General features: G+C 51.4%; 1 protein-coding gene across 6 annotated transcripts in view; it reads right to left on the bottom strand.

Moving 5' to 3' along the window:
• The window catches only part of PLXNA1 (plexin A1), a 280,654-nt gene that overhangs the window by 24,052 nt on the left and 233,524 nt on the right, over positions 1–23,078 (bottom strand). For 5 of the 6 annotated variants that reach the window (XM_075005959.1, XM_075005960.1, XM_075005961.1 and 2 more), the window contains 7 exons: positions 18,930–18,996; positions 11,493–11,639; positions 10,134–10,293; positions 9,011–9,114; positions 7,905–8,001; positions 6,833–7,023; positions 2,650–2,819 (listed from right to left, as the gene is read on the bottom strand). In XM_075005959.1, coding sequence (XP_074862060.1) covers positions 2,650–2,819; positions 6,833–7,023; positions 7,905–8,001; positions 9,011–9,114; positions 10,134–10,293; positions 11,493–11,639; positions 18,930–18,996 — 936 coding nt within the window. Of the gene's footprint in view, positions 1–2,649; positions 2,820–6,832; positions 7,024–7,904; positions 8,002–9,010; positions 9,155–10,114; positions 10,294–11,492; positions 11,640–18,929; positions 18,997–23,078 lie in introns of those variants that run through there. The other variant, XM_075005962.1, reaches the window with a different exon arrangement.

The raw sequence follows: 23,078 nt of genomic DNA, 5'->3' as shown, positions 1-23,078 counted from the left end.
CCTGTGCATAGGATGCAGATACAAATTTTGCATCCATGCAGGATTCTACTGATGCTCTCTCAAAGTCCCTTCCAGCCCGACATTTCTGTGATTCTATCATGGGGCCCATTTCTTATCCGCCAAGTCACACAGAACAGGAGGAAGACTGAAACACCCTGAGCCATGACACCAGGTGCTGGTGGTTCCCAGGTACTCCCCTGCTCCAGCCTACACACGTAGGCATTCATCCTACTTTTGGGGGTCTTCCTTTCTTGGTCACTGCGCTATCTGGGGCATGGGTGCCAGTGGGGAACAGTGTACAAACCTCACGTACCCAGGACTAGGGAGGGTGTCCCTTCCTGCAACGTACATCAGGGAAGGTGTTTTTATTGCATTCCAATGCAGATCTCCCATTCCCCTGAAGGGACTACAACATTGCCGGGGCTCCTAAAGATTTTGTATGGAATAGGGATCTGGGAGAAACTTTGCTTTGGAGTGGCTCCCTGCTAGCCCACAGCCATAATGGGGTCTTCAGGAACCCTAAAAGAAGCCCATCAAAGTATTCTTCCTCTCTTTCCTGTCCAACCGCCACCTCCCAAATGAGTCATCTCCACTCCAAGACTGCTGGGTGTCGGTCCTCTCCCCTTCCTCTGTGCACTTGCAAAACCCCCGAAACCCATTGGATCAGAAAACCAAAGCGCCCATAGCCCATTGATCAAATTCTCAGGGGTCCCATTTAACACCGGGGAACACTGCTCCTGCCTCAGCTCCTAGGACTAGCTGAGCTGTCTGCTCCCACTCCACAGGAGAGGGTTCCCTTCCAAGCCTAGATCTCATGGCTTATGCCAAATTGTGCAAAGTCAGCTTCCCTCCTCTGATGATCCTTTTAAAACCCCCTGTGGCACTTTACAAAGGCCCCAGCCAGGCTCATGTGGGAGGAGGATTGTTAGGCTCTTTAAGGGACTCACTAGGGGATATATGATCAGAGGAAAATGTAGGCTACCTCAGGTATTTTGATAACAAGTTTATGAATGACAGCACGAGAGGGGAATCCTGGCTGGTGATAGACTAAGTGCTGGCTCACAGCACAAATATACGCCACTTTTCTATTCTAGCCTTGTAACAGCCTCATCTCAGTAGCACCTAACTGTCCCTAGAAGATCCCCAGAGATGGGCATTGGATAGAGCTCCCAAGAACCCCTCTGAGCTTCCCTGTATCATGAACAATGCTTCTGTCTGAGATGCGAAATGCTGGGCACCCCAGGGCTCTTCTAATGAGGGTGCCGGATGTACACACACATTTCAATCTGTGAAGGGAGCGGCCTCAAGAAACCAGATCCACACATTTAATTAATGCTCAGAGCACACTGGTATGCAAGAGCCAGCATCCCAGGCCCTGTGCGTATCTCCCCCACCCCCTGCACCGCCCTGACTCTTTAATACTGTACTAGAGTTACAAATCAGTTCCCAGCCTTCCCGCATGCTCATATCTCCCTTTCAAAATGTTGCTTTTCCAGCCCTGCTAATTGCTGACAGATACTGAACTATACAAAAGCAATGTGGCTGCCATTTAACAAATGCCAGACATGGGAACATATGTACTTGTTGCCAGTAGAGGCAAGGAGATCAGAGAGATGGCATCAGCGAGGCAGCAGAGAAGAAGAATGCCGTGCTAGGGAGGAGCTGTGGAGGAGTAATGCCTACGTACGGTGGACGTTAGCCCCATCACACTACTCAGTCAGCTCTCATCAGCACCTGCCTGGAAGCAATGAGGAAGCCTGATGCTTGGCTCTTCAGGCTAGGCTAGGGAGGGTGTGTGTGTGTGTCATTACATCACATGGATGTAAAATCCCGTTGAATTAGTTAACTGGGTAAATGTTCAGTTTAACTCGTTAGTTAATTAAACAGGGTGACTGGGAGGTGGGACGGGGGGAAGGCGCTTCTCAGGCTCAGATGGGCTGGAGCACCCTCCCTCTCCCACCCCCGCAGTGGACAGGTGTTGCTGTGGCCAGGCCAGAGCACTCTTGCCAATGACCCGCTGGACCAAGGCTGCTCCTGCTTGCAGCACTTCTGATCTGGACCCGCCATGGACGAGGGCTGCTCTGTCCAGGCTGGAGTGCTCCCACCTGTGGCAGGCTTCTGCAGGGCTGGGGCAGCCCCCTGCCTGCAGTGGGCTGCTCTAGCCCTAACCGCTTAACCATAACTAGTAAGCCTCATCCATTTACAGTGAGGCTTACCAATTAACTGGTTAACATCCCTATTACACCACCTTATCACAACAGACTTAGCTATGTAGCAAATACAGCCTGGGGTTTGCAACGGGCACCCAGGGAGGCAGGGGCCCATGTCCCATGACTCTCAAGGTGAGCTGGGCATTTAATCACACAGCCCTGCCATAGTTCAATCATGGAACACCAGTTCTTCAGAAGAGCTTTATGGGAAGTGTGGCATGGCTGAGACTACTTATTATAGCACAATGTGCATGGGGCTCACCCCTGCCAAGAAATGCTGCTGTACAAGCAGGCTTGAGTGCCCTACATTTCTACCTAACCTAGGTCACTCAGAGTGTTAATCTGCCCTGGCTGAGGTTGGCAAATTCAAATTCCCCTCTATTAGCTGGGAGAGTACAAACAGGAGAGCTGTCCACCAGCACCTGCCCTGCCCAATTACCAGTTACTCTTCCAGGTGTGCCTGACATCGTAATCATTGATCTGGTGTTTATCGGCTTGTTCGTCCAGAAAGTCAAACATGTACTTGATGGCGAGCGGCAGGGCACTCCCACGGTGTGCTGTGCTGAAGATGGTCTCAAACAGGTCATCGACGAACTTCTGCAAGGTGCCCTGGAGACGAGACAGGGAGAGTGGCTGCTCAGTCCTGCCCAGAAAGTCATGCATTGGTAGAAAGGAGAAAGCAGTGGGGCTAACCATGAGATGCAGATATTCATCGGATTGCTACTACCAGTAATGGGCCATCATGTGAGACAGGGACTGTTGGAGGAGACCCAAAAGGAGGCACTGAGGAGATCAGTGGAACCACACTGGCCCGTTAATGGGGAGAATACGCAGGGTTGACAAGATTTGTACCAGCGATTCTTGGGTGTTCTCTGGCAAGCTGACTCGAGCTGTCACCTGTCATTTGCCATTCTGCTGCCCAGTCACCGAGTTTTGTCCACTTCAAAAGAGAAATACATTGTGCTGCTTTACAGCCTGGCATAGTATCTCTCTCTCATGTTCCATTAGCTGGGCATCATCCTGGTCACTGCCCTGTCTGGATACTGAGGGAAACCCAGTCACATTATTACTTTTTCATGGTGCTGTAGTAACTGTTTAGGGGATTCCAAAGACAGACGACGTGGTCCTGGCTTTTCATCACTGGTGAGCCTAGCTCAGCCAGAAACCCAACCGTAAGGAATGACCATAAGGGCATATGAACAGCCATACCTAGTCAGACCCAGGGAAGCCGAGAGACCCCATGGGGCCCTGGACAAGGTGCAGGTCTGTCCTGTGCTCCAGGAAGTGGCAAGGCCAAGGGTGGAAGGGGTGGGGTCAAGGGCATCTAGCTGGAGTCCACCCTGCCACCCAACCCATGCCCTGAGTGCTGCCTGGAGCATGTGGCATTCGAGCAATAATTCAAAAGGGCCTGGATCTCTGGTTGCTGCTGCTGCTACTGTAGCAGTGGCCAGAGTCCTGGGAGCCTTGGATCACTGAGCCCTGAGGAAAGTGTCCCCATTGGCCTCCCTGTCAGCAGGTCTAGGCAGACCAAAGTTCTGTCTCACCAGTATTCTGCTTGCTGACAGCGGCTAATGCCAGGTGCCCCAGAGGGAATGAACAGAAAAGGTAATTGTCAAGTGATCCAGCCTCTTTTGCCCATTCCCAGTCCTGACAGACAGAGGCTAGGGACACCATCCTGCCCATTCTGGCTAACAGCCAGGGATGGACCTATCCTCCAGGAATTTATCTAGTCTTTTTTGAATGTTGTTGTTGACTTGGCCTTTACTACGTCCTGTGGCAAGGAGTTCCACGGGTTGGATGTGTGTTATATGAAGAAGTACTTCCTTTTCTTTGCTTTAAACCTGTTACCTATTCATTTCATTTGGCGATCCCTAGTTCTTATGTTATGGGATATCTTCTTTATTCACTTGCTTTACAACAGTCATGGTTTTATAGACCGCTATCATAGTCCCCCTTAGTCATTTCTCTTCCATGCTGAAAAGTTCCAATCTTGTTAATTTTGCCTCATATTGCAGCTGTTCCATACCCCTCAAACAGGGGAGCCAACAACCACAAGCCCCTGGGCAAGACTGGGGGAAGGGCTGGCTCTGTGCTCCCAGAAAGGCCAGGGTTGAGTGCGGAAGGGGCAGTGTTGAGGCGGGGCTAGTCCCCTGTGCCACCTGGAGCGCACACACCAACCTCCTTTCCCTTCTCCCCATCCCCTCATGCTCCCAGAGTGCACAGCACTCCAACACTGATTTAAAGGGCCAAGCATCAGCAGCCAGAGCCCAAGGCCCATTTGAACATCCGGGTCCTGAGGCAACTGCCCCCTTCAAGCCTCCTGTCAGCAGGCCTGTGCCTAACATTTGTTGCCTTTTTCTGAACCTTTTCCAATACCAATGTAGGTGTTGCGAGATGAGGCATGTATTATTCAGGTTATGTGTACCACAGATTTATATTGAGGCAATAAGGTATTCTCTGCCTTATTCAACGTCCCTTTCTTAATGAATCCCAACACTCTGGGTGCATCTACACTTACTTTTGAAAGAGGCATTCAAATCAGTGAAATTAAAAATGCAAGTGAGATGCATATTTGGCACCCCATGTGCATATTCTTATTTCAAAACAGCATCTTTCAAAAGAAGAAAACCAGCATAGATGCTGCTCTTTCAAAAGTAAACCCCATCTTGGGAAGAAGGATTCTTTTGACAATGGGGTTTACTTTCAAAAGAACAGCATCTATGCTGGTTTTCTTCTTTTGAAAGATGCTCTTTTGAAATAAGAATATGAACATGGGGTGCCAAATATGCAAATATGCACCTCATTTGCATTTTTGATTTCCCTTATTTGCATACCTCTTTCAAAAGAGGAAAGCAAGTGTAGCCACAGTCTCTGTTTAGTTTTTGACTACTGCTGAACATTGAGTGAATGACTTCAAAGAAATATCCACGACAACTCCAAGATCTCTCTCTTGAGTAGCAGCAGCTAATTTAGTCCCCATCATTTTATATGTACAGTTGGGATTATGTTTCCCAGTATGGATTATTTCACATTTATCAACACTGAATTTCATCTGTCATTTTGTTGCCCAGTTGCCTACTTATGTGAACTCTTTTTGAAGCTTTTCACAGTCTGCTATGGACTTAGCTATCTTGAGCAGCTTTGTATCATCTGCACATTTTGCCACCTTACTGTCTACCCCTTTCTCCAGGTCATTTAAGAATCAAACAAATCTTATAGACCAAGTGGCGCCCATTATGGTATCTGAATCGTTCACAAGCATTAATGAATTTACTCTGCACTCCCCTGCAAGCTGGGGAAGTATTATTCCCATTGTACAGGAGGGATAATAGGCATGTAAGTGCTAAGTGAACCCTGGCTCTCCTGTATCCTGAGTCAGTGCTGTAACCACAAGCCCACCCTTCTGTTTCTAGGTCAGGCTCAGATATAGAGCAGCTGCTATGCTGCAGAAGGTTGTGAGCATTCCCAGGTAAGATGAACCTGCCACAGTGCTGAAGGCATGAGATACATCATCATTATTTCTTCACTGAGCACAAAGTATACTAGGCACCATACAAAGAAACAAGACATGTCCCCTGCCCCCAAAGACTCCAGAATCTAATGTCTCCGTTTTGCTACCAGTGCACCAGTTCCATCCCAGATCATGTGCACCTGCCGTGTTACTGCCTATATTAACTCTGAGTGGGCAAAACACATTTCATTTCCTTCTGAATGTCCCAGGTTTGTTCTACCATGCCGCTCAGCTCCACAGACAGCCTGCCACTGGCAATATAACAGCAGTAGAGGTCACCAGCAGGGAAGGAGTTCAAGTCTATAGCAGATTGCTACAGTGGATGGTGGGGTTTGTTATGGCGGAGAAGGAATCCCTTGTAGCATGTGTATTTGCATGCTCCTGCAGTTTGGCAGGAGGTAGGGTTTTGCTGGCCTCTCCCTATTGACTTGACATGTGGAAATGGCAGAATTTGGATCATTCAGGTCCTAAGCTGTCCCAGCCCTTCTTTTGCAAGATGCAAAGAACCAGTAACATGAAAACATCTCTTACCACCAGAACAATAAACATGGGGGAAATCTGCAACTGCAGGATGGGCAGAAGCATTGCTTCTTCAACAGGCTTGCTGCAAGATTGGACTTTGCACCTAGTTCTTTGGCCAGATGTAATCAGTGCGCAACGCGTGGCTAGAGGAAGAGACAGCAGGAATGGGGGTTGAGTCCTGCTGCAGTGCATGGCACTGAGAGGGGCTAAGTCTGAAGGTAGCAGGACAGAGTTATCCGGTGCAGACAAGAGGGAAGGGGCAGAGCCAGTCGGTGGAACTCAGAGGATACATTCTGAACTCTGCTTGATGCAGCCGTAACAATGGGAGGGGCAAACCTCTGGGTGATTAGAGAAGGTGAGTCAGGGTAACTGCATGAACCTGATTCCAGACTGCTCCCTGCCCACAGGAGACATTAAAGGCTTTGAGCCAGTAATAGCTGTGTGTGACCTACACTGTATCCAGCTGAGGAACCTGGCTGGGCGGCACAACGAAAGGCATCCTAAGAATAGTTCCCTGTCAGCACCTTCATCTCCCACCTGCCCTCCCACATTGGATGCAATGAGGCAGCCTTGCTTCTCTGAGCTATACCTTGGTGGCCAACAGACGGGTCAGGTAGATCTCAGAGACCATCTTGCTGCCCCTGTCGCCCTCCCGCTGGTCCATGTGATCATGATTCTTCACTAGATGCCACAGCTTGGTGCCACTCTCCAGGTCTGGTGTGATCATGGGGGTCCGTGAACGCAGACTGTCGGGGCTGCTGGCTGTCCGGAGCATGCTCTCTGTGAGAAGACCAAACACAATGGCAACTTCCCTTCCCTCCTGTACTGAAACCTTCACCCCCATCTGCTTCTCCTGTACCCCACTTCCCTTCAGCATGGCCACACACACAGCACACAGAGCTGTTTCACATGTGCTGGGCCCAGAACTCAGTTACACACCCTTGCTGACATGGGTGGCTTGGGGCGAACTGACAGGGTCTTACGTTGCTCAGTTGCCAGGCTTGATTCATTCACAGTCAGTGGTGACCTGACATCTCCTGCTTAGGGTCCCATGTGAGACGACTTAAGTCAAGGCCTGTCCCATTGCTAGCGGACAGGTGTCCACTGCACTACCATACCCACAAATCGGGCCTTTTGCTTCAGTCTGAGCGCACAGAATGGTCCCTTCCAGCCAGGGAGGGAGGCTCACTGGCAGGACAATGCGAGCAAAGTTGTACTGCAGCTCCTTGTACCCTTCCTGTTCTGGGTGCACAAAGAACTTCCAGCTACAACTCCCCAGTGCAGCATCCCTTGTGGAGTGAAATTCACTTATACAAACCCTCCTTGGATCAGGAGTCCCTGTGCCTATTTGAATTTGCTGCCTGCGTTCCTGTTGCCATAGCAACTCTCCCAGCTTGCCCTGAATGCACATTCCCCTCCAGACCGGGTTACACCAAGAGAGGAGAGGGCACATGGTTAACGGAGGTAGTGCTCACAGCCTGAACAAAGCCCTAAGCGAATGGGAGGGTACAAGAGACCTGGGAAGTTGGTGGTGCTTGTTTCAATACATCATGCAAACTGCAGTCTCCCTCTATTCTGTGTCTGCCTAGCTCCTGCCCTGTCCAGAAGGGCTGCTCCTGTGGGCTCCAGAGTGCAGGCCGTGGGATTGCCCCCACACTCACCGTATCTGCTGAGGGACTTGGTGAAGGTGGAGGAGTTGGAGATGTTGTATGCCGAGTTCTGCTTGGGCACCAGGGCCACAGAAGAGCCGTCAGTCACCTAAAGGCAGAGCAATGTCACTGGAACATGACCCAAGGAGATGCACATTAAGGGGATCACCCCTGCAGCAGTGAGAAGCTACCAGTTTCAGGGTTCACTAATGCCTGAGGAAACTCTTAAGCCCCTTTCCCCGAACATGCCCCAGTCATTACCTAGTGCAAACCAGAATCACCACCTACTCCACACAGCAGAGCCTCTAGGGGCAGCAAGAACTTGGCTCTAGGTGATTTGAATGGGAATCCCAACAGCTGCCTTGCAACTGAGATAGGAGAGTAAGAGTCTCTGCTCTGGCCCTTCACTGACCCTTGGGAAAGGAGAAGGTTCCCCAAGGATGGAGTCCTGAAACCTCCTTCCCCTACCTCCATTTTATATGCACCCTGAGGGCCTCCCATTGCAGTCCAAACCTTCCATCTCATCTGGGAAGTAATAAATGGGATGGCCATCAGAACCCATGGAGGCTGCTCTCTCACTCACCAGCGGGCTTGCTGGGCAGGGAGATGAGCAGCTTCATCTCCACTTTATGAAGCTCACAGGTGTTGTTGGACATTCCCAGCAATCCAAATGCTGGGCAGTGAACCTAAGTCTCCAGATGCTAGCCCAGGGCAGTGCCATTAGGCTATACTGCTCTCCACTGTTCCCACTAATTTTTTCCATTCACGTGTGGTTTTTTCCATCCATGTGGGGAATAAATTTTACTTATGTGCACCTGAGGCAAGTGCATGTGCACCACCTATAGAATCAAAAACCTGGCTGGGCGCACTCTGTTAATCAGCTGGGCTGCTTGCGACTCTCTCCTGAGCAGCTGCACTAGTGCTCAGCTTACAGGGAACACTGCTGCTCTCTCTGCAGAACTACAAGTGAGGAACCAAGCAGCCAAGCCAGTTCTCAAAACCTGACAGGCACAAGCAATTAACCTCCAGGTACCCAGGCTAGGCCAAGCTCCTTGAGAGCTGACAGCTGTTCACTGCCTTACCCCTGTGGCTCCCGCTCCCCCTGTGGGTGAGCAGACCTGGTAGTGAGCGAGCGTGTTGAGCCTCTTCCAGTCATTGTCTATCTTTGTAGTGACGTCCTCATCCTGCAGAATGATTCGGGCCATCCTGCCCTGCCGCCACTCTGCTCCGATGCAAGAGAAAGGACTGGAGTTAGTGGCGCTCTAGATGGGATGCAAAACCAATGGGAGGGGAAGAGGGAGAGAGAAGGAGCAAAGCTTCCCAAGCTCTGGCACAAATAGCTAGGAATCTTCTCTATGTACCGAACAGCTAATGCACTGTGCATGATGCTGGGTAAAGGCATTTCTAAGCACCCCAGGGAAGGCGCCGGGCATCTGTTTAGGCCTGGCATCACTGGCTAACTGTACTCTATTCTCCAGTTTCCTGCCCTTCACCAGCAAAGGGATGGGTCACCATTTCTGGTCTCTTCTGCTGTAGTCACAAACCAACCCAGAGGTGTCTCCAACCCACCAACAACTGCAGTTCTTACAAGTCACTGTTTTATTCCGCAAGTTCCTCACATCTTTGTTGACACCCTGAGGATTCCTCCATAATTTACACCCATTGCTTTGAGGTCAGAGCCACTAGCACCAGAATGCCAGCCCAGCTGGGCTGAATGGCTTCTCCCCTGCTTTGGAGGTCCAGTTAATGCTCCTTTCAAACCATTCCCAGGGGTCACTGTTGGGAGACATGTGGCTCCCACCTTCACAGGAGGACAAAAATACAATTGATTATGCTGTCAAGAACTGGGCAGGAGTCCAGGCCTAGGAAGTGCAATCAGGTCTCCTGCATGCCTGTGTGCATCATTTAGCACCAAGCTGTTCCCAGCATACATACATGCTACCATGAGCTGCTTGGTACAAAACATACTGTCCACCTATAGCTTGTTGTGACCTCATGTCGAGACATGCTGTCTCTGATACATAGTGGAGGGTTAAGATAGGATCAAATGCAACTGCCCCTCTAGGCCATGTGTTTCTACATGACATCGGCATTTGTCCATGTCATTTGGGTGTTCTACCTCCAGGTTCTGTGGAAACACTCAGACTGGCATGAGGTCCCCCTGCCTCAGGCTCTTCTAGACATCATTCATGCTCCATCTGTCCTACCCGTATGGCAAATACCTCTGTCTCTTTATCTCACCCAGGTCCATGTCTCCTGCCTTGGGTCTCTGGGAGTAGGGCACCCCCTTGTAGACGGCATCTAGCAGCTTCTCCTTCACCTGCGTGATGGTGTCGCAGTTCAGAACCTTGACAGGAATCTCAGGGGCATTCTCGTTCTCAGGGTTCACGCAGTTCAGCGTCTGCAGCACAGGGAAGCAGAGATGTGTGTGATGGGGAGCGCGACTCACTTTGGGCCAGGAACAAAGAGCCTGAGCAGAGGCCACACAGGGCAGTGCGTTTTGAGGAGTGGCATCTCTGAAGCTTTCCCCGACCCCAAAATTGAGTATAATTAACCCCCTCGCCCCAGCAAGGCAGAGACATATCAACCAGGAGATCCCAGCAGCCAGCAAACCAAATCAAACCCATGAAACTATGCGATCCTGAGCCACACCCGTGTCTGGACACATTCCAGAGAGTGGGGAGCTGGAGACAGCCCTGTCCCCAACCACTCAACTACTTGAGAGCATAACATGGGACAGGCAGCAGTTCCAACTTCCCAGATGTCTCAATGTGACAAAGCAATGGGTGGCTTCAGGGAGAATAGTCCTTCGTCACCTTAAACTGCTCAGGATGAGAAAATTAGCTTGGTTTAACCAAACAGGACAGAGGTGTGAGAAATCCATGCTCCTGAGCAGGGAGGTGGATTTCCTTCACCAGTGGGAGACTCCCTGCTGTAGACTCTGAAGTGCTTCAGTGGCACAGCCGTGGATAATAGGTAGTGGAAAGGTATCCAGACCCCCACCACCAAAGCAATCCAGGTGAAGATAAGCAGGGAGGAGTCAGCACTGGACTTAGTCACAGGAAGGGTTTTATTTAATCACCCAAAGGGGGTTAGACAGACAAGGCAATCAAGGTGGGTGGGGCGGGTGGAGGTGAGAATTTGTACCTATTCCTGGTTCTGCAAAGAAAGAACCTGCAGCCTTCTCAGCCCTTTGCAAAAACAGCCTCATCCCACCCCAGAAGACCTTCAGCTGGCTGGTCCAAGCCCCACCCACAATGGACTGTGCTCTGTAGCATCTCTCCCCACTCCATCCCTGCCAGCTCCCCATGGTATGTCAGTGCACTGCATCCATCCATGCAGGAAGGGGCCTGACCTGCATTCAGCTCACCCAGCTCTGCTGCGGTGGTGAGCCTTACCACTCCACACCCACCCTCCCCAGGCTGGCACACATGAGGAACAACGTGGCCAAGGCACGAGGCACTACCAGGGATGCTAGAGAGAGAAAAATGAGACACAAACTGCTCTCTGCAAAGTACCTTGGGTGCCTTAAAGACCTGGTTAAGAACCTAGGGGTCCTGGCAAGAACCAGTCATGGGTGAGGCTCCCGCTTGCACTAACCAGCATTTTGTAGTCAATCTGCTGCCGGATAAGCTTGTCTTCGCTCAGCGAGTAGCGGGCCTCTCCAGTGATGGCGTCGATGGGTCCCTTCTCCATCTGCTGTTTGATGGCGCAGTACAACATAAAGAGGGGTTCTCCAGCACACTCCTGTGGGGCAAGGAGGCAGGGGGTTGGGGAGGGAAGAGTGAGAGGTCAGAGGGCACCAGACACCAACCCGAACCCAGTGAGGAAGCTGAGGCTCTTGCAAAGAGAAGCAGAATGCAGGAGTCTGTCAAGTCCTCTCAGGATGAATCACTGATTCACACACCAACAAGTGGCCTTAGAAACCTTCTCAGCACTAGCCAGGGTTGCCTTGGGCTACCCTTCTACAGCTCAGGTACCAACAGCAAACGTTGTATTGCCACATACTTTGGGGAGCATGAGCTACAAAATATTGCCCTAGGCGTGGCCAAAAGACAATCCATGTTGTGATCTCAACAAGTGGCAATTTTGCCCCTTTTATCACCCTCAGAGCCAGCTGCTGTTTCCCTGCACAATTCCCTAGTTCATTTTTTCAGGAAAATTGTAACCCCCAACCCATTCCCACAATGCCTTCCAGCCATCCTTGGCGGGACCCTCTTCAGGCGGGAGCGAGGTCATTTCGCAAGTGAGGGAGATGCAGGCAGAGCAGTGACGCTCCAGGTCAGAGAACACCCACCAATAATGTCAGTCTGTGCTCAGTGCATCCACTACATCTGATCTGGACAAGCTCTATCAGCCATTTGGGGTTTTCAGAGTTTGTGGAATATTATTAATGGCCTGATATTAGGACCTGAGCTGGCCAAGGTAAACCACCTGGGACCTGGACATCCTGCCAAACAAGGGTGAGGAGGGGCAGCATCACAGACTCCACACAAGGGCCAAGGATTACATCCTTAGCCTCCTTTGAGAGGCCAGGCTTGGTGGGCGGAAGGATACATAGGAAATGCTGATACTACAGCCACAGGTGGGGACCACAGCTAAATTCAAGGGCCAGAAGGAGCAAAGAGGCCAACTCACAACCCCCTTAGCTGGCTTTTCAGGGGAGCCTGGGCTCGGAGACCCAGTCACTTGGCCAGCCACGGGGCCTGCCTAGGAAGCAGGCCATGTTCATGCTGTTTCAACACCTCCTGCTCCTGCTCCCCTCCACCCCGTTGGTCAGCAGGGGCAGGGCACATGCAGGTGGTGAGGAGATGGAAGGGGGTCTAGAGGAGCAGGGAACTGGGAGGAGGGGAGAGCCAAGTCCCATAGCAGTGACATTGCTCACTAGCGCCCCACAACTTGAACTCTCCCTCTGAACTGCATGCCCCTCCCAGAAGCAGGCTCCACCCCCTCCAAACAGGACAGGAAGAGGGTTGGGGGAGGGCTAGAAAAAATGCCAACAGCCTCCACCCAACCAGCCCCTCACCCCCACTCGTCCGCCTTACAAATTATTTGTACTTTGGTGCAAAGTGCGGCTGCTCTCCCTGTCACCATATGCTGTTAGCATCTCGTTAGCATCTGCGGTAATTAAAGAGACAGCTGCTAACGAGCAGGAACAGGCATACATCATCCCCAGACCTTCCGACAACACGCCTGTCTTTGAAATTATGTTTCATTTGCAAACTTGGCTTCATTAAGTCAGCTTGGAAGAGAGAGCGAGAGGGAGAAAGAGCCCCAGTGTGGGCACTGGGCTGTTTATTAATAGCTGCCTCGTAATGCAAAAACAAAATAATGACCGTAAACCAACAAGCCCGCTCAGCAATTCCAATCCAGCCCGCGGAGATGCGCCTGCCTTTCTAGTTCACTTCCTTCGCCTGCTTTCATGAGAGTAAAGACAGGGAGTCACTTCCTTTGATTGCTTATAAAAGCTCCTGTAAAACTTTCAGCCATGGGAAAGTGATACCGATGAAGAAGAAATTGGAGCAGCCTTTGCGGTCACATCTCGTTTAGCGGCTCCATTCTCAGCACAGACTTTTCTCCCCTTTGCCGGCAGTCTGGCCACACTCTCTACAGGAACCTGCCACTGTAGCAGATTGCTTTTTAAAAATGTCACCCCTGAGCACTGACCCATTTTGTTTTTCAGCCCAGGGAGGCGCTGCAGATCCCCGCTTTGAAATAAAACGAACGTGGAATCCGGAGCTTTCTGCATGCGAGGGCAGGAGAGACATTACCTAATTAACCAATGCAATCATTTAAAGTGAGTTTAGTACTCGGGAATGGTGACAGGTTGACAGCCTGAAGGAAGTCCTACAGCCCAGGCAGCTGCAGTGCAAACTTCCTTCAGCCAGGCCTGCGCAGATCCCTTTTAAGGATGACAAGTATGTCCCTACAGTCCATTTGATCCTTGGCTTCTCTGCCGAGATCTCCAGCAAGGAGGAGAAGTTAATACCAATAGGAGTAGTTTCTCCATGCTGCACACCCTTGTTCTCTGGCAGCTGGACCGACATCCCCTGACCATTTCAGGCAGGTCACCAAAGGGCCATTGGATGGGAATGATTTTTGATCTCTCCCTGCCATAAGCGAGAAGAAACCAGTGTGCTGGAGGGGACTGGCTCTGTGACCCATTACCTATGGCGCGGAGCCAGACAGCTCTCCCCTTCCCCTTTCTGACTCTCTATTCCATTCCAACCAGAAGCAAAGATGACAGACAGTGCCAGACCAGTTGCCATCTAACTGTGTCACTGGACTGCGTGAGCCAGGGGTGATCTTGAAAGGACTTCACCATGTGCTCCCGCCGCAGCAAGCTAGCAATCAGCTGTTTGCTGAAGATGCTGTTCTCAATGTCAGTGAAACCTCTGCAAAGCCTCCCATGGGACAGACCATCTTATGGTTATGCTCCCCTGAATGCACAAAAGCATTGCTGCCACTTTCAGAAGGATGCTGCCCAGAAACTGGTGGGGGTTCTTTGAGCTCAACTAGATGGTTCTCTTAGGAAGGGGGTTTTCAAACATCACTGCCCTGTGATCCCCTGCTAACAAAAATTATTACAGGTTGAACCTCTCCCATCTGGCACCCTCGGGATCTGACTGGTGACAAACGAGAGAATTTGCTGGACCATGAGAGGTTAATATTGTCTAGCAGCATTACCAACCCTTCTGCTGCTTACTTGGCCATTAGAAGACATTCAGGGCTAAATTACAGCTAAATAACAGCACAGAACACTGAGAGCCAGGACTAGTGGCTGTAAACAAACTTTAAGGGACCACAGAAATTTGGACACACCCATGACAAGTGGTTGCCCAGCTAACTAAAATCATGCCAGATGACAGATGTTGCCAGACGAGAGAGTTCCGGATTAGAGGTTCAACCTGTACCTGCCCCCAGGAGGGGAAAATGATGCCTGAGCCTGCTCAAGCCAGAGCCCAAAAACCCAAGGGCTTCACCCCCGCGTGGCCCAAGGGCTTCACCCCCCAAGTGGGGGACTGTAACCTGCGTATCCCACCCAGGGCCAAAGCCCTCCAACTTCAGCTTCGACCCCAGTTGATGGGGCTTGGGCTTCAGCCACAGGCCCCACCAAGTCTAACACTTTGGGTCCTGATCACCGTTCCCAAGAGTCACTTCTATCCATGTACAGAATAAAATGTGTATGTGCACCAGTGCCCGTGCAAATGTGCATCAGCAGTAGAAGCAAAACACCCAGCGATGAGCATGCTGCTAACCAGCTGGGCGGCCTTTGAATCTCTCCCAAGTGTCCAGCTAACGGGGAACGCAGGTCCTGCCCCACCGTTCGAGAAGCACTGCCTGAGGAGCTACCTACAGCCCCAGGTCGCTACAGAAAGCAAACTAAAGGAGGGGCCAGGGACATGCCACAGGCAGTCTGGCTCTAGCGTGCACAGCTCTGCCCATGCTTCGGCCTGCGTGCTGGCCGGCTTTCGGCATCTCTGAGAGAAAGAGGCGAAGGAAAACGCTTCTGGAGAAGTTCCCTCACACGAGCCAGACAAGTGAAAAGAAGCTGCGGGAAGGAGGCGCAAGGGAATGTCTGTGCGGCACATACATTTGCATGTGTGAGCTGGGGGGAGGGGGAAACAGGCCTTAGGCAGTCTGAGCCGAGCCAGCAAATGCTCACAGTGCCTTACTGACGAGATTTAGCTCATCAGGCACCTAATACCATGCATTTCTCAATGCTCATCTCTATTTTTCCCCTCTCCCTTCCCCTGGGGTGTCTCATTAAGAGCCTGATAAATGTTGCTCCAGGGCCCTATGAAAGCACCAGGCCTTGTTGATTCCACTGTTGCTGCCTGTCCCCATTTCCTCCTCTGGAGGCAGGGCCAAGAGACACACAGGGTCCCAGAGCTGTGCTCTCTTCCTGCCTGCCTACAGCCGGTTTAACTTTCTCACTGGGTCAAGCTAGACATCTGCATTGTGAGGAGCCAGAGACGATTTCCCAGTTGTGCCTGGTGACTTCCCAGCTTGCTTTGCTCCTTTGATTGACATGCTGCTAAATCGCTCTGTGGCCCCCTAGGTGTGAGCCATCATGGGGGTACCCACATGGCATCCACTTGGCAAGATCATGGGTGCAACACACACAGGAGGAGGGGCAAATGGGCCTTCCACCAGGTGTATAAATTGTACCCTGCTAGCTGCACTCCTGCTGTCGTTGGCAATAGCTCTACTTTGGGGAAAGCAGAGGAAAGAGACCCTGCTCTCTACAGATTTGCATCAGCAGCAGCAGTTCTCATCAGCTGAAGAAATCAAGTCAACCCCTGCCTAACAAAGAGTGTCCCAGGGCCCTTCAAGGGCAGCTGGTTCTGAGAAGTGCCCGGAGCAGCTGTGCACAGGAAAAAGTGAGCATGGCTGCATACCTAATTTTCACACACAATTACCATGACTAGGTGCAACGCATATGTTTCCCTGCTAGCAAACTATCTGCTGCAATACTTGTTCCATCCAGCTCCAGGGTTTCTTCTCCCTACCTCCTGCAATCCACATGTCACGTACGGATAGAAATTACATGGTGCTTGCGGGTTGCCAAGACCAAGGCCGGAGCACTTCCTATCAGACCATCTTCTAGGATTTTGTCCAAGCTAGTTTTAGTTGTCTCAAGCAAGCAATAAGGCTTCCGCAGCTTCTCCTGGGTGCCTGTCTCACAGCCTAACAGACTGCACTGCAAACAAGCTTGTCCTGGTAATCTGCAAACATTTTCCTTGGATTATGTCCCTATGGTACTGTCCTCAATATTCCTTCCCTTCACTGTTCTTTAGATCTGGGGCTACAGCTACATTGTAACCATAACTTGAAATAATTTACACAATTTGTGCAATGCAAGTTGTGTACATTATTTTGAACTGACATTGCGAACTTGGTGCCATCCAAATGGCACCGACATAAGCAGCTATTTCAGAGTTTCCATTACTCGTCTCATGAGGAGGGGTAGTGGAAACAGAATATCGTGCTCTAACTTGCCCTGCTATTTTGCACATGGTGTTTAGCCCCGGGGTTGTATCCATAGCCTGGGGGACTGTAACTACTCCCCCTGCCAGTTAGCCAAACCTCTCCATAGTGAGGGATGTTTCTGCCCATGCCCCAAGTCGCTTTTTTCCCCTTAACTTCTCTGTAGCAGTCAGGCCCCAGGACAGAGAGTGAGCGAATTGGCTCAGAGGAGCTTTCAAGTCAGACAACGCTGTATTGAGCTGTCAAGGTGCCAGCAAGGAGGGCAATGTACACACAGAACATCTCAGCATCGAGGCTGAAACAGCCAGAGCCTGAACTACATGTTCTGCTCCCAGCAGGAAGAGCTGAGCCCTTCACTCTTTGAGGACCACAATTTGCCAAGCTCAGGAGCTCAGTCTGTGGGTTTCATCTGAATGAGACCAATTCATGTCTGCCCCCTGTCCACTTCCTGCATGCAGTCAGAAGCTAGATAGAATACACACAATCACACGCCCAGAAATTCAAAGTCCTTTCCAACCTCCTTCACACACACAGTTGCACACACCTGCAAAGAGCCAGTTGGACTTACTGCTGGCACTAGCATGGTGCACACACACACGCAACTGGATTTTACATCTGCAAATCTTTTCCCCAGGTCTGGCCTGGGAAATCACCTGCCACTTTCCCCCAAGTGTGATTCTGTCCCAGCATCTTTAGCCTGAATAACCCTTCCCCTGCCCCGCTGCTGTGGTGAAGGATGCTAGGGATGGATCCTCTGCTGCCTGCATGTACAAAGCCCTTTGGAACCTCTTGTGATGCACAAAGGCAAACACACGGCGTGAGGACTTCACAGCAGTTTTTAAGGTAGAACATCACTCCCCTCCTGCCTTTGGAAAGCGACACCGTACAGATACATTTTTATAGATATGGGCCATCCCTAGACAGAGGCACAACGCCAAGTGCATGTAAGTGATATTATAAATCACCTCTCATTGGCAATCACTCCAGGTCTGCACGGATGCCTGCTCACACACATCCCACTCCTGGAAATGGTTCAGACCTGCTTTATCTTAGTGAGGGATGAAATCACACAGAAACGGCTCCATGCCAATGGGCCTCGCAGAGTAAACACCAGGCAAGATCCCGGGGAAGTGGCTCTACTGACTGAGAAACAAGCAGTGCCCTTAACCCGGCTTGTTTCCTTCTGGAGCACATGGCAAACCACTGCTCCTACGACTGTGCCAGCAAACTTTGCCACAGCTGCAGTCCTAATGGAGGGGCGGTCAGGTAGACAATGCTCAGGTGTTTTTTTTCTCCTCTGAATAATGCGAGATGAGCCAGAGGTAAACATGCTCCCTCCCCATTTACAGCTCAGCTTCATCCCTTGCCACAGGGGTAAAGCAGCGCCTGGGTGAATTATGGCCATCAGGTTTGCAAGTACAGGGAAGGAAAGGGCAGATGCTTGTGCCAGCTGGTTATGGAGATGCGATGTACCTGGCTTGGACTCCTTCTAAAGGAACAGCTCAGGAGAACAGCCCACTGAAGACCATTTGGCTCACACATTGTTGATCTGCCACGCTGGGCCCACAGGATGTGATCTGAGAGCAGCACCTCTGCTGCTCAGAGTCTGCCTGGCGCCTGCTGTTCATACCCCCCCCAGCTGGAGTCCCTGCCCCACACTGCCAACATATCAGTCCGCACGAGGCTGACATAACTGCACCTCTCAGGGGTGTGGGTTTTTCACCCCCCAGACAGACATACCTATGTGGTATAAGTTCCCAGTGCAGGCCAGCCTTTATGTTAGGCTAGATGAGACTGGATTTCACTCCTGACCCAACCCCACTGGGGAGTCAGATTCACTAGCTCCATTTTGCAGAAAGAGGGTGAAACTGAGGCACAAAATGGGGAAGCAATATGTCCACGGTCAAACAGCAAAGTAGTGGCAGACCTGGGAACAGACCCCAGATCTCCTGGCTCCCCAGCCACATACCACCTCATCCCAACACAAAGTTGGCTCAACTGAGAAAGTGGCCAGGCCCCAGGGCTGGTCGTCTCTTCCACACTCACCTTTAAAAACTTGTACAAGAGGAATGTGAACCAATTCGTCAGCATCTTCTCAGCCACCGACTCCGTCCTGTACGGAAGGCAGAGAGCGAGAGAGTCACAACAGAGAAATGGGGGCCTCTGAGCTGTGCTGCAGTCTCCTGCGCCTGGTACCTTTGACCTATGCCTTGTGTGCTGTAAAGGCCATGTCCAGAAAACTCAGAGCAAAGGAGCCGCAGGAGCCAGTCAGTGTTCTGGGGGTTGCCATGAGAGAAATCTAAAGGTGGGAGCCTTGAGAGGCTGTCTGCCCCAAGGGAGCTCATTAGTGGGGAGCCCACACTGCAAGACTCAGCCCCAGGACTCCAGCAGAAGGCAGAAGCAGAGCTGGCTCCACTCCCTCCAGGCAGCATCACCTGGCGAGGGCGGAGACAGCAGGCAGAGCCTCTGCCCGCAGGAGAGCCCTGCAGCAATGCAGGTGAGTGCGAGCCAGCCTTCCTCCCTGCTCCTCCCACCAACAGCCACGGGAGATCTCTGCTCTGGTTTCCCATATGTCCCACTTGGGAGCTGGTGAATTTCCCATGTGTTCCACTCCGGAGCTTGAGGTGGGTCTCAGATTTTACCCACTTCGGTTCACCTTAATGTCTTCTACAAGAGGAGAATATTATGCTAAATCCATGACCGTCTAGAACACCGCATGTCACCATACTGCACACCCAGGCCACGCTGAAACTCTCAGCAACGGCTGAGCCTTCTGCTCCAAAAGTACAAGTCCTAATCCCTGAGTTAAAGGAAAGTCACCATAAGCTGCTAGCCCTGCATGGCCTATGACACACGGTTGAGCAGATCAGATCTCAGCCAGAATCCTCTACCAGGAACCAGGGGAGTGATCAGGTCCCTGCCTGTGGAATGGAGGTGGGCTCACTGGAATTCCAGGGTCCTTGCATGGCATATGCCTGTTTCCTAGCAAGGTGAATGTGATGGCGTAACAGTTGGAAGCAAAGGCTGATGAAGCGGTCTGTCAGGGCAGCTGAACAGGCAGACAGTGAAACACAGAGACTGACAATAAAGTGATCCTTATCAAATTCAGGGGGCGTGGCAGCACTGTAAGCAGCCTCTTGCTGCTGAAAAATGTTCAAATCTGGCTCACATCACACACAAAACCACTGCAGGACTGCAGGCAGAGGAAGCTCAGAATTGTTTCCTGCGCACATTCCGGGATCTCAGAACACCACCCAGCTAGTCGTGTCAGAGGGCCTAAACTGGAACAGTAGGGGCTGCAAGTCAGGAGTGAGGCAGATCAATAGATCTGTGCAAAGGGGCCCAGGAGGGGAACAGCAGGGGAAGATGTGGGTGATGACTGAGATGCATGCAAAGCCTGAGTCTGGAATAAGACAACCTGCTACAGATTGGCAGTGAGGTCACCACCTACCAGCTGGACTATGGGGCGGGGCAGGGCAGGAATGGAACAGCTGTGAATGTGGCCGGCCTGGACTGAGGTGATTTGGGCAGGATGCATGGGAGCAACATGCAGAGGCTGCTCGCCAGGTGTACATCCCCTGCACAAGAGGCTTTGCACTTGTACTCAGGGTTTCCAAGCTCTGCTGGCCTTTGCTTAGATGTTATTTTAACACCGTCTTTAAACACATTTATTTTTTGAAAAAGCCACTTGCACTTCCTTAAGGAGAAACAACCCAGGCAGTTCCCATTGAAATTCACTAGTTATGCATTTTCAGCTGCTCTATCCATTAATCATCAGATCAGCTATTTTCGAATGCAGACGCTCACAAAAGCACAAGTAACACTAATGACCTCGAGAAGGTAACTGCCTTCCCGCCGCACCAGGGGAGCGAAGAGGACGGGAGAGAAAAGCCTTTCCTTTAAAAACAAGAAAAACCCAATGTTTGGACCCATGCAGATTTTGAGCCGAAGTCCCGACACGAAGCCTCACGGGGAGGATGGAAAGGAAACCATTATTGATTATAGATGGTTCAGAGCAGTGTTTATTTCCTCCGATTTGCTTTTGGTCAGTCCTACCCCAAGCTCAGCCTGTGCTGCTGGGGAGAGGTGCACATGAGTAAGAGAAGGGACAATGGAAAAGAGGGAATCACGGCATGAAAATGAAGAAGTTTACCAAACTTCCCTCTGAGTTGTGCTAGAGCTGCAGACTAGCCCCCTACACTCATTTCAAGTCAGCTCCTGTCACTTCTCTCGGGAGAGACTTCCTTAGCCCTGGCCATACCAGGACATTTGTATTTATCTGTGACATGGCCGGGTGTTACAGCCACCGGAGATTATGCTACCATAAAATAACAAAACAACAGATCTCCCCAGCCTGGCTAAAGCTAATCCTGTTACTTGTGATGTTAGATCCAGCCCAGGATCTACCAGCCACTGGCTACAAACAATGGAGAAGGAACAGCCCAGAACTCCGCTCTCGGTGTATGTATGAGGTCAGGGGCAGCTGGGGGAAATAGGCTCATTCTTTGACTATACCCTCACAACAACTAAATGAGAGCAATAGGAAAGGGATCAAGCTAGGACTAGCCATTGCCAATGCTCTGTAGCACTCCTCGCTACTGAGTCCTGACCCACGCGCTGCTCTCTGCTAGGGCCCCTCACTCCCACCCTGCTCCATTTGTGGGCCCCTCACAGCTCCTCCAATGCACATCAATAAATCCAACACACTCTGCGTTAAACCCTCCAAGATTCTCAGGCCCACTGAGAACAGAAACTCTACCTGCACCTGTGCAAGCCGAGAAGGAGGCAGTGAGGGCTGCATCCTGCTCTCCTTGCTGGCCTTGCACTGCTGCCGTGGGCTCCCCAACCCAGGGCTCATTTGCTCCGATGTTACTTATTTGCTCGATTGGGGAGCTCTGCTGGGCAGCTACTCTGTGCCACTCCAAGTGACCCACGATCTCATCTCCTGGCTTAAATACTTCAGCCGGACCAGTTGTCACATGCGAAACGACGAGTGATTTGAAGAGGGGAGAGGAAGGGGGTGCCAGCAGAGTGCTGGGGAGGGAGACAATGGTGAGATTGTGCCGTGAAAGGAAATCTATGGGGTCACCTCACCAGGGCCTTACCGAAGCAACACCCTCACCAGGTCAATGGCCAGACCTTGGTCTATGTGCCCTTCCCAGGCACCTTCCATCTGAGGCACTCAGGCCAGGCATTAAAGAGTACAGCACTCCTGGGAGACAGGGAGAGGAAGGAGTCACCAAAAGAGACAGACAGACAGCAGAGAGTTACTACAAGCCCCGTTGGGCCCTTCCCACCTTGGTATTTCTGATGAAAAATTCCACTCTTTGGAAATTGATCTGTGTGCCCAGACAGGCAGCAAGCCCTTAAATAACACCAAAGCAAAGGCCAGCAAACCCCCAAGTGCAAACACACCTCCCGCCAGCAGTTGGCTGGTGGCTGCAGAGGAAGAATTACTGTCCAGCTCCCCCAAGCTGTCTGGTGTCATGTTAATGTCATGTGCTCTGCCCCCCATCAAACACTGTGGTGCTGGGGAGAGCACAGCATGGCAGTGGGGAAGGAAGGAGGAAGAGGCCAGGTGCTGGGACAGTGTCATTTATTAATGGATTTTGTTCTCTACTTGGTGTATCTTTCAATATTCATTGGCTCATGAGAGGAGAGCTCAGAGCTTAAATATTGATGGAGCAGAGCTGGAAGCCTGCCGCCTGCTCACACTCCCTTCTTGCTCCCATCCCCACCTCAACCAGACAAGTCGCTTGCGAAAATCCACTTGACTTTTGCATGACATCCCCTACCAGCCTGGTCTCGTGGCTCAGCCCCAGCATCTCCACCAGGCAAGGGGAGGGTTTGCCGCAGAAGAGAAGCCTGACACTGACGTAGGACGCACTGGAGTGTTCTGGCCAGGTGGGAGCTGCATGCACGCTTGGTGGCAACTGACTAGGGAGTCAGCTAGAGAGGCCAGGGAGTTTGCTATGGAACACCAGTGGGAAAAGCGAGGGCACCAGAACATCATGCAGGACTTGGAACACCCTCAGGCGTGGCAGGGGTGCTGGGATGTCAGTGAGATGCTGCCCAGATGCTGGAACGCCAGCAGGAGTAGCAGTGGCGTTGGGATGTTATCCAGAGCACTGGAACACCAGCATGTGGGAGGGAGCTCTGAAATGCTGTCAGGGTGCAGCTGGGAGCATCGCTGCA

The sequence above is a fragment of the Carettochelys insculpta genome, chromosome 11, assembly GCF_033958435.1.
Source record: "Carettochelys insculpta isolate YL-2023 chromosome 11, ASM3395843v1, whole genome shotgun sequence".
NCBI lineage: Eukaryota > Metazoa > Chordata > Testudines > Carettochelyidae > Carettochelys > Carettochelys insculpta.
This window is presented reverse-complemented; position numbering and strand designations above follow the sequence as displayed.